This window comes from Camelus bactrianus, chromosome 2 (genome assembly GCF_048773025.1).
Source record: "Camelus bactrianus isolate YW-2024 breed Bactrian camel chromosome 2, ASM4877302v1, whole genome shotgun sequence".
In the NCBI taxonomy this organism is placed as follows: Eukaryota; Metazoa; Chordata; class Mammalia; order Artiodactyla; family Camelidae; genus Camelus; species Camelus bactrianus.
Window position 1 is genome coordinate 70,932,805 of NC_133540.1, and position 13,301 is coordinate 70,946,105.

General features: G+C 38.6%; 1 protein-coding gene and 1 pseudogene across 7 annotated transcripts in view; both read right to left on the reverse strand.

Moving 5' to 3' along the window:
- The window catches only part of GRID2 (glutamate ionotropic receptor delta type subunit 2), a 1,297,966-nt gene that overhangs the window by 497,897 nt on the left and 786,768 nt on the right, over positions 1-13,301 (reverse strand). For all 7 annotated transcript variants that reach the window (XM_074343780.1, XM_074343790.1, XM_010953544.3 and 4 more), the window contains one exon: positions 8,168-8,329. In XM_074343780.1, the coding sequence (XP_074199881.1) occupies positions 8,168-8,329 (162 nt within the window). The remainder of the gene's footprint in view (positions 1-8,167; positions 8,330-13,301) is intronic.
- On the reverse strand, positions 2,663-6,419 carry LOC105067973 (DNA replication licensing factor MCM4 pseudogene; annotated as a pseudogene).

A 13,301-nucleotide genomic window follows, 5' to 3' on the forward strand; every position in this document is an offset into this window, starting at 1 on the left:
CTTTCTAAAACTTAGCTCTGATTTTGTCATACCTATGTCCCCAAATTCTTTAGGGTCTTTCATTTACCTACAAAATAAATTCCTTTCCTCAATCTTTTTCCAGTCTGAACTATTCTTTCCATGTATTCTGTGCACTCTGGTAAATTAATCAATCTTTGTCAGTGTCCATATGATTTATTCCAATAGATACGTCAGGTAGAGTGGTTCCACCACCTGAAACATCCTCTTCCCCATTGCTTTACATATCTCAAATCAGTTAATATTCAAGTTAAGATGTTATCAGTTTCATGCAAGTTTTTCTAATCTGTTTTCTCAATTTTGGGTCAGTTTCCCCAGAAAACAGCTCTGAAATGGAGATCTGCTGGTGTGCAGGAGGGTTGCTTGAAGTGCTCCTAAGAAAAGTATCTGCAAGGGAGTGAGAGAAGAGGCACTGGACGGAGGGGAGGTGAAAATGCAATGCAATACAACAGCAGCTCTGATGGTCCCATGGGCTCATCTGTAGGTACAATGATTCTTCAGAGTTAACCCAAATGGAAGCTAGGCACTCAGACCTTCCTAGTTCTGTGACGACCAGTCAATGGGTGCATGCTCTTTCAGAAAGCGAGTGGAGCGGCTCCCGTCTGCCCAGGGCAGTTTCTGGACAGGGGATCAGCTGTATGCTCTCCCAAGAAGGAATGTCTCAGCCACAGAGCAGGGATCTGAATGTGTACCACAGAGTAATCTTGGAAATACTCTTCCAAGAGTCCACAGAATCCCACTTCTACTACATTTACCCATTTTGGGGGCCCTTTGTTGTCTCTCACCTTAGAGTACTGCTTTTTATACACTTAGCCAATACTCATGCCTAGGCTCTAAATTCCTTTTTTAGAAAATCACACAAAGAGTTTGAATGATACATTCCACATTTACAGGTATTTGATAAGTATCTGTTCAAAGAGTGATGAATGTATGAATAAATAAAGTGTACTCTTAGAAATCACTTCAATATTAACAGTAAGAAAAAATAGAAAATGCCATGTAATCATAGAGCAACTCTGTAAATAAAAATAGCCCGCCCATGTTGCATGAGTATTATACCATTCCACACTCTGTAAGAAAGATGGTCGGTCTATATGGATTAAACTGAGTTCTAAATGTTCCAGGGAAATGTTCAGATTCTGGTTCTGAGAATGGATTGTTGTGGGAGTCCATCTTTGGAGATCCTCTCTCACTCTCTTCCAGAGCAGTTCAGCTTGTATTTGTTTTACTTATTTTATGTAAAAGGTTTGGAAGCTTCCTGCAGTGTACGTAATGTCAACACATTTAAATTATACAGTATGAAAAGTCCTTACCAAAACACATATTACCACTAAGTAATATATACTTTACAATTAAGTGTAGCTCCTCATAATGAACTAAAGAATGCATATGTGTGAAAATAAACTTTTTGCTACAAGAATTGTTAAAAATGCAGTCTATGCCTTTGAAATAGTCCTCTTGCAGATTCACCGATGCACACTCCAACTTCAAAGAATTTGAGGAAGCCATATTAAAACTAAGGTGTTGTTTATATAATATTGACACATGGTGCATTTACCCTTGACTTCTTGGTGTGTGTGTGTTTTCTTTAGTCAAATGATTTTGACAGTAGTGGATAAACACCACTGCCATGAATAATAAAAAGGATAAATGGTATGGTATACAGAACACAGAACTGGAAGCCAGAAAACTTGGAATTTAAAACTAATTTCCTGTGTAACCAATGCTTCATAAGTCATTTAATTTTTCTGAGACTCAGTTTTCTCCACCTCAAAATTGTGAAAAATAGGTTAGATTAACTTTATTTTACCTTCCCATTCTAAAACTGCATGAGCAACTAATAAACAAAAATTTTAAGTACAAAAAATAGAAAAACAAAAATAGGACACAGTCTTTCAACAATAAAAAAAAATGCTTCTCAAATAATACTCTTGATATACTTAACAGCAGAACACTGTGGCATTTTTATTAAACCAAAATGGCATTGATTATCAAAATTACACAAGTTTGGAAGTGGAAACTAGAGCAGTTAGCCAATAAAAGTTTTATTTTATTATTTTTAAAAATTATTTCTATCATTTAGTTGGGAAGAAAGTTTTGCATTTTAGGATAAAGTGGCAGAATTTAACTTAGAACCTAATCATTTCCAATCTCTTATTTCTCATCTTATAGTAGCCATGAGAGAAGCCTCTGGAAGGAATGACATTGGGTGCTGTAACAGGGGAAGAGGCTCTGGCTAAGTCTTATCTCACAGTGTAAAAACCCCAAACACATGGCTGATTGCTATCAGGGAGTCTAGCACAAAAACCATCTCCCAGACTGCCGTCTTCGAAAAGGCCTAACATCCTTCTCCTTCTATAGAGATACGAAATAAAAGTCCTGGTGCTAACAAAAGGCACATCAAGAAAGTTATCCCTACTGTATATATTGTAAACTGACAGCATATTTCTACTTAAAATTAAAAAAAAAAAAAAAGAAAACACACATTTTACTAAGAAAATTGAACCCAGGCTAGAAAATTTTTATGGAGCCTAATAATGACTTTAAGAATTTCTTTCCATTGGCGCATACACCACACAAATGTGGAAGCAAGCACAGTGCCCAAGTGTAGAGCAGCTGAACACACAGCACTGCTAACAGAGCTTCAGAGCAAGACAACAGCTTTTCCAATCACGGTCAAAAAGTCATCATCAACCAAGGCACGAGGTGCTTCTTGAAAGACTCCTTTGGTAATTGCTATGTCAGATTGTCCCCAAATAGCTTCAAGAAGTTGTGAGTATTTTAGAGCTGATGTTTCACACTTCAATAAAATAAATTTTTCAATGCTTCAGTGAGCTCCTTTCCATTTAGGAGCTGCACTCATTCCTGTAGTAAGAACAAGTAAGGCCACAACGCCAGTCTGGGGGTTAGGAGCAGACTGCTGTGCCGCCTCTCTGTGCAGGTGTTTTGCTTCTTCCACATCAACTGCTTCAACTTCATTTGAAAATCATACTTTAGCATGGGCTTCTGCTAAGCCATTTGAACGACTTCAGCTGTTGAGGGTGTACAGAAAGCATTCTTCAGCTACTACTGACCTTCCTCGTGTCTACATGAGCTTCAGCGAGAGCCTGGCTGGCTTCCGGGCTCAACCAAGGCAGGACAGCGCTGTGAGAGTAAGCAGCACCGTCCTTTAGCACTTTCAGGTCCATGAACTTCTCTTGCACGTGCTCCTGGCTCTCGTAGTTCAGAGCCACGAGGTGGTGAGTCGGATGCCTGCACGGGCTTCATCCTGTGGGTCTAGCATGAGGAGGCACGAACCAAACCTTGATAATAACGTGTGAGGTAGCTGGACGTTTTTACAGTTAGATTTTTGGTTTTGTTTTTTTAGCATTACATTGAGACTCAATAGGATTTGCTACTGCCAGGATACGTACATGTGTGTGCACTGAGCTGGCAGACAGTCCCAGCCTTTGTGGTGAGCAGAGTCACCTGTTCCATGACTTCGAGCAATACGGATCTTGTACTTTCATTCACTTTCTCAAGTATCAGTACAGCAGATGCCACTGTCACTAAGGACCAGGGCCCTGTCTGCAGAACCAGCTGCCTCCTCCCGGGCCTTTCACTGCATGTACTATTAAGTCCACTGAGCTGGAGCCCTTCCCAGGTGTGTCCTGGTCCCAGGAGACCGGGTTGTACACATACTACAGCAGCTGGGGCTTGCTGGTCCCAGGGTCACCGCACAGCAGGATGTAGATCTCAGCGTGAAATCTGTCCCTTCCTGTGTGACTAAAATCTTCCCTTGTTCCCCAGAAAAGCTAATGCAAGATTCCCCTTTTGAAATTTAACTGTTCTTAAGTGCTTAGAGCTGCAGCTGAAGCAAGCTTCTCACAAATGTCTGGTATTCTGGAAAGTTCCTTAGGCAATTCCACATGCTTCTCTGAAAAAGTTTCTGTTCTGCTTCTTCATCTCCTTCTTTGTGCAGATGCTTCGCATCCATTTTCCGATAGTGAATGGTATCAATGAGTGTTTTGCAGACAGACCTCACAGTACTCACCCTTGGAATGATTCAATAGGAACAGCTGGAGAGATGCCTGTAATGTTCACTCTGTCCCCAATGAATCTTGTCAACAATATCATTGTGAGCAAAAAGGATGACAGTGCGAGGCATCTGCCCTGCAGGCATGTTTTCAGGAGACTCTTGCGTGTCAGAGAACACCAGGCAGTCATGGCCAGCACCCATGGTGGCGTGGCAGCTCGAGCACGTGCAGGGCTCAGTGATCTGACCGGGTCCATCTACACTAGGACAGTGTGGGTGCACACCTGGCACCGGAGGAAGGCCCCATGCCTCTCTGGAATCAGCCATGACATCTGATCACCATGCCACTGATGGTGATGAGCTGACTGATGTCTTCTAGATTCAGGTTTCTCATATTCTTTGCCTTCAACACATTGAATGGTCCTAATCGAATCTGCTATTCAAAGACTGAGTCAGATCTCACTGACAGCCATGGTAAAAGTTGGGATAACTTCCTATGGGAAGCAGATGCGCTGTCTGTACCAATTTTTGTCGCATGACTTTATGTGTTTACAGTTTACATTTAAAAATGGCTCTTCAATAACATTAGTTTCCCCAAGTAGTTGCATGTACAGAGGCTCAGCAGTATCTATGGTAACATTTTTTTCTTCTTTAGTCATAGGGTCAAGAAAATGCTAAAGATATCTCTGAAAATTTTCTTTGCAGGTGGCCATATTTACATCTATTCCTCAAATCACAAATTTTTGGCTTAGAAACTGCTCACTGGCCACTGTATCTTCTGTTGCTGGCTCATACTGCAAATCCACCTGCAGATCTTTCCCTGTAGACCCCAGGTCAGGCCTGTGCCTCATGGCTGTGTCCCTAACACCACAGCTTGGGGTTCCCTCTCTCCACGGGCTGGGAGTGCCATATGTCAGTGCTGAACTAAAAAGAAAATCAGTAAGAATCATTGAAGAAGGTGTCAAAAGAGAGATGGAAAATAATGTGCCCTGCGTAGCAGGGCTCTGCAGGTCAGCTCCGGGCCTGGTCAGCACAGCCTGCAGCTCTCCCGTAGATGCAGAATCCTGGTTCCACTGTCTCTGACATGGAGATGACCTGGCTTTCCCACTTGGAGCAGGGGAAGGTGGCTGACCCCAAAGCCCACAGGGCTCCAGGTGCACCCAGCAGGTTATGCTCCCAAATGCCTCCAGAAAAGTTTTTTTAAAGTTTTAAAAAGGTAAAAAGTATTAGGATTAATTGTTCATTTTATTTGAAGATGATATCAATATCTACTTGAAAAAACACAAGCGATTAAACTACAAAGAAACAAGTAAGAATCCAGAGTTAAGTCTCAAAAGTTGAGCAGGTCAGTCACAAAAGACATCAAACATTGACAACTCCCTCATGTACCTACAATGGCTAGTTTAAAAAGATAATGGAAGCTTATCCTATTCATGATAGCATGCACTGACACATGTACACAGAACACAAAACCCTATAAAATTTAAAGAATAACTACAATGAAAAGATGTATAAAGAGCACTATAAATCTTTACTGAGGGTTATAAAAAGTTGACTATGTGGATAGACACCATATCCATGAATGGGAAGGCTCAATATTTTAAAAATTATAATTTTCTCAAAAATAATTTATAAAATCCATGTAAATAACAACAGCATGGAGGTGCTGATAATATCTGGGGGAAATGGACATTTGAGAATTAACCTCCCATTTTTGAAAAAAGAAGAGAAATATGGAGGCACCCATTCTACCAATTCATAAAATAAATTACACAGTTGCCACACTGGAGTCCCCTCGTCGTCCTCCTTTACTGGACATTTACAGCACTTACACCAACTGCAGTGCTTTTTAACTCTTCCGTCTCATCCACCTGATAAGAATATAAATTAACTAAAGAACAGACATTCATTCTTTTAATTCTTTGTACTCCTTGCATTAATACATAGGCTTTGTAAAGTGTATACAGGATGCCCTTAATGTAGGTGTGCAGTTTTTACTTGAACATAATTAAAATTTTTATCACTAGAATATTCCCATTGTAATAAAGAGCCTGACCTCATTTGTGATGTTTGGCTGCTGAGTTCTTTTTAAGCTTTGCCTTCCCTTTCCTCTTTGGCTCCACATCCAGACAGGCTGATGAAGAAAGCCCATCCTGCACCTCCTTCTTTGACATCTGTGGGAAATTTAAGTCTCGAAAATCTCCAGTGCACATAAATGGAAACTTTCCTTAGCCCCATCCCTTAACCACTACAAGTGCCCAGCCCACCCACACAGCTTAGCCGGAGCCAGCCTGGACCTGAGTGTGCCCGCTGCTCTCACCCGCTGCTCTCCCCAGGAGTCCCTGTGTGAGTAGTAAACCTCTCTCAGATTCTCTTGCTGTATCATCAGCCCTGTATCTGAATGGGACAACCAAAGCACTTGTCTTAGGCAAAGTAAAGTAATACGATTGGAAAAATGAAACTCCACTTTTTAAGGCCAATTAGAAATGTGGACGAAAAATAATGAAATTAAACATTTACAATTATAGATATCATTCAAACTTAGTCTCCAGAAACACAGAATGAAATATATTCCTTTCAAAAGTGCCACTGCGTTGAAAACTTACTGGGGAAATTATGCAAATACTCCCCCAAAACGAAATTTCATAATTATTATATTAAATCAGTTTTGATTATAAATTTTCTAGCAGTAACATTTTACATCTTGAATTGCTTCATGAGAAATACCTACATATTACAGTGTCTCTCTTTCCCTCCTACTGATACTTTCACTAAATAAGTGTCTCCTAAGCAACCTCCCAAAATATTATTCTGTCTTTGTGAGACAGCTTCAGAAGAATGAATATATTCAGGCTCCTGCACCCGAGCCAAACCATGAATTAATAAATTGGCCGGATCAGAACCATGTTCAACAACCTCCCTTGGATTCATACCTGCCAACTCTCTACAGAGATAGAGCTGGGTGATTCTGGCAACTCCTTGAGTTTAGATTTGACTTATTCATTTTTCAGTTGAAAAATCCTTCTCTGCTAATATATTCAATACATTTAATTCTTCAGCACTTCTATTGATAAGAGCCTAAATTCTCATTAAAGTGATTCTTCTGCAAGGAAGACACAGTACCAAGAGGAAGATCTAGACTTTCCTCTATTTGAAACATTTTTTTTCCCTTCACTTCCTGGTTTTTGTACATCCAGTCCTCTTCTAACTTTAATTTCTAGATTTCTCTCTGGCTTTTCTAAATACATTCATATTTCATTTGACTAGCTATTTCTCTTACTGTTTCAGGAGCAAAAAGGCAAATGCACGTGGAAAGAATAAAGATGCACAAAATGGAGAATATAAACTTCTAAATGGCCGTCTCCTTTGTGTAAAGGGTACAGGAGAAATTTGCTTGTTTTATTAATCATTTCATTTTAAACCTGAGAAGCTGTGTGAGACAAATGGAAAATGCCAGCAAGGATGACATGACAAAGAGGCTAATAAACTGCAGGATGCTTATACCTTTGAGAGGAGCTAAGCAATGTAAACTGTCTCCTGGCAATGGGGTAGGTAGCTGAGCCAAAGCAGGTCACGGTCAGGCTAAATACCACACTGATGGTAAAGAAGAATGCCATCAAGTATTCAAATAGTTCATAAATGCTACAAAATCTTAACCGTATATGAATTTTATCTTAACTGCAAGACGAAGTAAAGACCATCACATCCAATGTCTTACCATGTATCATCTAACTGAAAAACAGCTATATCTAGTGCTTACTCTTTTTCAGTGGATGATGTCATTTAAAGAAAAAAGAAACAGCTTTTTGCACTTTGTGACAGGCACCAAAATAATTTGAGCATTTCTAACCCTAATGATATAATGAAGGTGATTTAAAATATGTCAACCATTAGTTTTTTACTTGCATAAAATTTCCTTATAAATAAATAAGGGCTCCCTGTTTCATAGACCTTTATGAATTTCTGGCCTTTTTTTAAAAATATTTCATTTATCCATTACACTGTTTTGTGCTTTGAACAGGCAGCAATATTGGTGAAAAAAAAATCCTTTCTAAGTGATATCTCATCAAACAATGATTTATTGTTCTTCTCCACATGAAAATTAGGAATAGTGAAATGCAAGTCAGAAGATACCTTCTTGATGGTCTCCAGCATGGAGCGCCCGCCCTGCCAGGGCTTGGAGTTCTTCCTGATACATGACAAGCTGGCCATGCTGTGCCACTTCCGGTCCTCCAGCTTCTTGTGAAAAGCATTAGCAAGCAGAAGTACTGTGTCATATATGTAAAGGTTTGAAATCTGAAAAGATATTAGACAGTAATCATTAGAACTACTGATGCCAACCATCAAGAATGACAAGAAAATCGTCAGCTTAGCTGCTTCTGTTCATGTCATAGACGGCTGGTTTCCCAGGTTATTTATTAAGCAGAAAGTTTCTTTCTTCATTTCCTGGGCAATTTTGCCACTGAGAATGAAGTCTTGTCTGATTGTATGCCTCAATTGCTTTTTCAGCTTATTTAGGTGTAAAAGAGAAGATAAAAAAAAGAGAAGCTTCTACAGTGGCAAGGCTGTTAGTTAGTGTCAGACCTTAGAAAATCACTGGTCCTTATTTCTTTCCAAGGCGGTAAGGATCTGAGGGCTTAAGATTGGAAGGACAAACTGAATAATACATTTTCTGAATATGTCAAGTTTTTGCATTCTGGTTATTCAGATGGAGAAATATCAACTTGATCTTACATAAAAGATGAGTGTCATAGGTGCAAAAAAAAGGGAAGCAGCCATCTGTGTATAAGTTTGTGTCTATGGAGATTCAGTAAATTAAAAATGAGAGGAAACAGCACTATTCCTTAACTCTATAATGGTCAAGGATCTGTACAAAATTGTATAGGTATTCACACACATTGCAGTTCATTAACATGACAAATACATCAACAATTAAGTGTCTGTGAATGTGTGTTTATACTAACACTTTCTTCTTCTAAGACAATCATGTTCTTCTTTCTATATAGATTTTAAAATGAATTATAGAAATGTTTGATAAGCTCTATTGCACTCTTACACATAACTTTTGCCAGAACCACTATCCTTACGGTTAATTACCAATGGTGTTTATTTTTCAAAAAATTAGAAATAATATTTAAAAAATGTAAACACCAAGAGATATCCAAGGTCAAAAAAAGTGATTGAAAGTTACATTATTTCCTCTCTGAAGGAAAAATGCAATATAAAATAAAAAATGAGATATCAACCCAGCTATGAAAAGCAAATCCATCTTCAAGATTTAAATTTTCTCAGATTTTTAAAAGTGCCTTGTTACCACAGTTTTTCCTAAAAATAAAGAAAAAAGTATTTTGATTGCCCTTTGCTTATAATTAATCATGAAGGAATCTTATGAAATGTTCCGTCCATATCCCAGCACAGTACTATGCTTCGACTGTTAGGATGATGAGAGTTTAACGTAAGAACAAGTGTTAAGAAGCACTTCCTAACAGTGCCTTGGGAGTTTTCTTTCATAACTAGGTAAGTCTTTAATCATTTGTGTTTGTAGACCTTCCTTTAAGGAGAAGCTGAACACTCGTATGCACTACGAGAAATACCAGTTTGTTCTTCATAAGGAACTATCAGGGAAAGCTATTGTCACTTTCACTCCCCTGCCCCTCCCTCGCCAGATAATTACTTGATTAGGGGGTCGGCTGCAATTGGCAATGATTGAAGAGGGAGACTTGAAGTTAAAAGCAGCTGATGAATCAAACTTCATCTGAATTAGACTGTGAAGACCCAAAAAGTAAGCCTAGAAGAAATGTGCAGCATGAGTGGGCTATACCCCAAAACCCAGGGCAGATTTTTTGATGGTTTCTCAATAATCAACAATAACCTGGCCTTTCCTAACCTCTCCTGGCCCCACCGCCTCTGACTTGCTTGTTCTTATCTCTCCAGCTTTATTTTGTTTCTTCCTTTGGCTGACTGCTTTAAGTATGCAGGTGAGACAGTTGTGGGAGCATCCTTTGATGTCTCTTATCTTTCTCCAAAGGTCAATATCCTCCAATCCTCACTTCATAGAACACAAGCTGGGTGAATCCTACCCTGAAAACATCTCAGGATTCTCCCTCCTCCCAGGCTAAGTGGGCAGTCCTCTTTTTATCTCCATAATGCTCAGTGCTTAGGTCTGTTGAAGCATATCATGATGCTAAGACTTTGTTTAAATCTGCTTTTCACACTAGAATATGAGTCCCTTCTGGATGGGGGCTCAAATTGTACATACTTTCCCCATCTTTGTTACTTTTTTATTTCCTCTTGACTTAGCCTAGAGCCTAGCACATATCTGGTTTTTGATAAAGAGATGTTAAGGCAAAGAAGTCAAAGAAAAGAAAGTCAAGTTTAACATCAGATGGGAGAAACCTGGTAACTGGGTTCCACCCAAACCTGACACTTCCTGGGGCACAGTCTTTTCCTCACACCTTGAGGCACATACTTTAGCATCCAAGCTGGTCTTAAAGGTGAGTGCTTTGTACTCAGTATGTGACAGGTGTTTTCAACAAATGACTGCCCCTTCTTATTTGCCCACATCCCGAACTGCAGGATCAAAAAGGTGGTTGATGACCTTCTCTGAGCTAGCTGTTACCCCTTGTTTTACTTCTTTCTCAGGCAACTGCCTATTCTCTTTTGAAGTTCATGCTTTCTTCTATGCCACGCATTACAGCCCCTTTCTGCCATCATCTACTGACCTCTTGGTCACCCTTTATTCATGACTTCTCCTTCACAGTGATCCCAAACTGTCTCCTTGTATGAAAGATCTTACACAGAAGATCTTCACTTCTACTCAGGCCACAAGCAACACTAATGATCATTTACTGGACACAAATGCACAAGTCCTTTAACATCTTATTAAACTCCAGTATCCCATCATTTGACCAACCCTTTCTCTCTACCTTACTGTTACTACACTTGTTCTCTGCCTTCACTGAACCATCAGCACCAACCTCTTCTATGTGCAACCTCTACTTGACACCTCCTATGACCTGCCCTGAAACATCATCTTTTCTTCAGTTGTTTATCATCCAGTATAATTTCTAGGCTGTTCACTATATCAGTGTTTTTTCTCTGTCCTTCTCTTATTTTTCAGTGTTTCTATTCAGTGTTTCTATTGGAACTGACACACTATTGCAGATGTGAGCTAACTAGGAGAGAGCAGTATAAGTTGCTCTCTCTTGATCTTAGTAAAATGCTTCTGACATAGAGACCAAAATTACATTAGAATGGTTTGGAGGAAATAACGACTTCTGCTATGCTCAAGCCAAATCTGCCTTCATCTTAACGGCCTTGAAAAGCTATCAGACCAGGTCTCATCTATCTAGACTTCCCGTAATTGATTTTGAACCTTACTTTATCTTTGTGATATTTCAACTTACAGGCATATTGTTAGCAAATAGTAACAATCTGAATCTTGATTATGTAACACAATGTAAGCATTTTCTCCTGGGCACTTACAAATCTGAGAGGTACACTTCATTCATTTTCATTTGTGTGATTTAAACATTTTGGAAATATTAGGTCCAAGGACAGAAACTTTGTGGAGGACCACTTCAAGAGCAGAATATTTATCAATGTGATCTGAATATTCTCGCTCCATACATCTCAAACTGAAGGTAAGGGAAGCCCTGGTGGTAAGTGTAGAAGAACTCAAACTACAGAATACATTCTTCTAATATAGTCTAACAAAGTCTCATATAATAATGAGACTTTAATATATTTAAAAAATTTTTTTAAATCTGAAGCCAGAGTGTTAACCATCTTCTGTTCTTAGGAGTCCTTTGGGGAAACTATTCGAATGACATGACATCAATTTATTTAGACTTTTTAATGTCCTCTCATGAGGATTTCATAAGAAAATTTGTCAAACACTACATAAAAATCAAAATACAATAAATCGATTTATGACATCCTCTCTATCTAGAAAATTATTAAGTAGGACTTGGTTTGAAAGTGCTTGCTCTTAGGAAGTTCTATTATCTTATTTGAAGTTCCCCAAACCATATATTTAATAACATATTCTACACTTTATCCAAATATTAATTTTAGTGTGTTAAACTCTGGTTGTCAGAATCTTTTTTCCTTCCTTTTGAAAACTGGGACACTATACCAATGTCTTGCACTCCGGTCTTCCTCCCAAGTATTTCTCTAGTATTCTTAAATTATAATATTGTGATCATACCTACTGGCTTATTTACTGCTCTGGGCAATTATTTTTCAGGCCTCATTTTAGAGCAGTAAGGCATACTCTGACCACCACCAAACCCCTGCTCCTAAACCAGTGGTTTACTTTTAATGACATATTCTAATATTTCCAGTCTGAAGACATTTTTTCCTCAGTGGAGAAAACAGAAGCAAAAAGATGTGAACGTTTCTATTTTCTCTCCATTAACAGCCAAGCTAACATTAACCAAGCAGTAAGTGGCCACTTCCTTCTTGCTTCATATGTTGCTAAAAACTCTGTTTCTATCTAAAAGGTGTCTTTAACATTTATTTTGCAACTTCAGCTAACCCTGAATTTTAGTCTTCCTGGCACTAACTTAAAGATTGGGGGAACTCATTTTTGTTCTTTCTAAAGCTTACTTCCCTTTCTATGTACACTGAAATATGTAACAGCCCAGAGATTGCTACGTGGGCTCACTGTACCTGCTTCTCCTCTGTTGTATTGATTATTGTGATTTTATAGTTGGGTTTCTACTTTTAGAGCTCACTCAAGTCATATTTTCATACATCTTTTTTCTGAGTTGTTTTTTTTTCAATTGTACCCTGGTGATAAGATATGTCTGATCATTTTTATTTGCATCGCTTTTACGGGCTCCAAGTTGTAAGGGTTAATTCTTCTAGGGAATGCCCTACTCTCAAATTTCAGTAAGTATTTTCCTAGTTTTTTTTTTTTTTTTTAACTTCAATGAGATAAAATATTTACCAAGGTAAACCTCTATAACAAATGCTCTGCTTTTAGTGGAATGTTTTAAATTCAAGAGCCCTGCATTTAGACTCTTCATTGTATAAATCTTCACATATAAAAGTTTCTATCAGTTTTCCTTTTACATATTAAACATTTAGTCAAATTCTATTACATATAATAGGGAAATACATATGTAATAAATACTCAAAGAAAAAGTCACTGTCCTATTTTCTTCTATCTGGGTTTGAGAGGAGTAATGAAGATGGTAGGAGTGGTGCTTCCAGCCCATCCTGAATTCATCAGATAGGCCTGCGAATATAAAGACAAACAAAA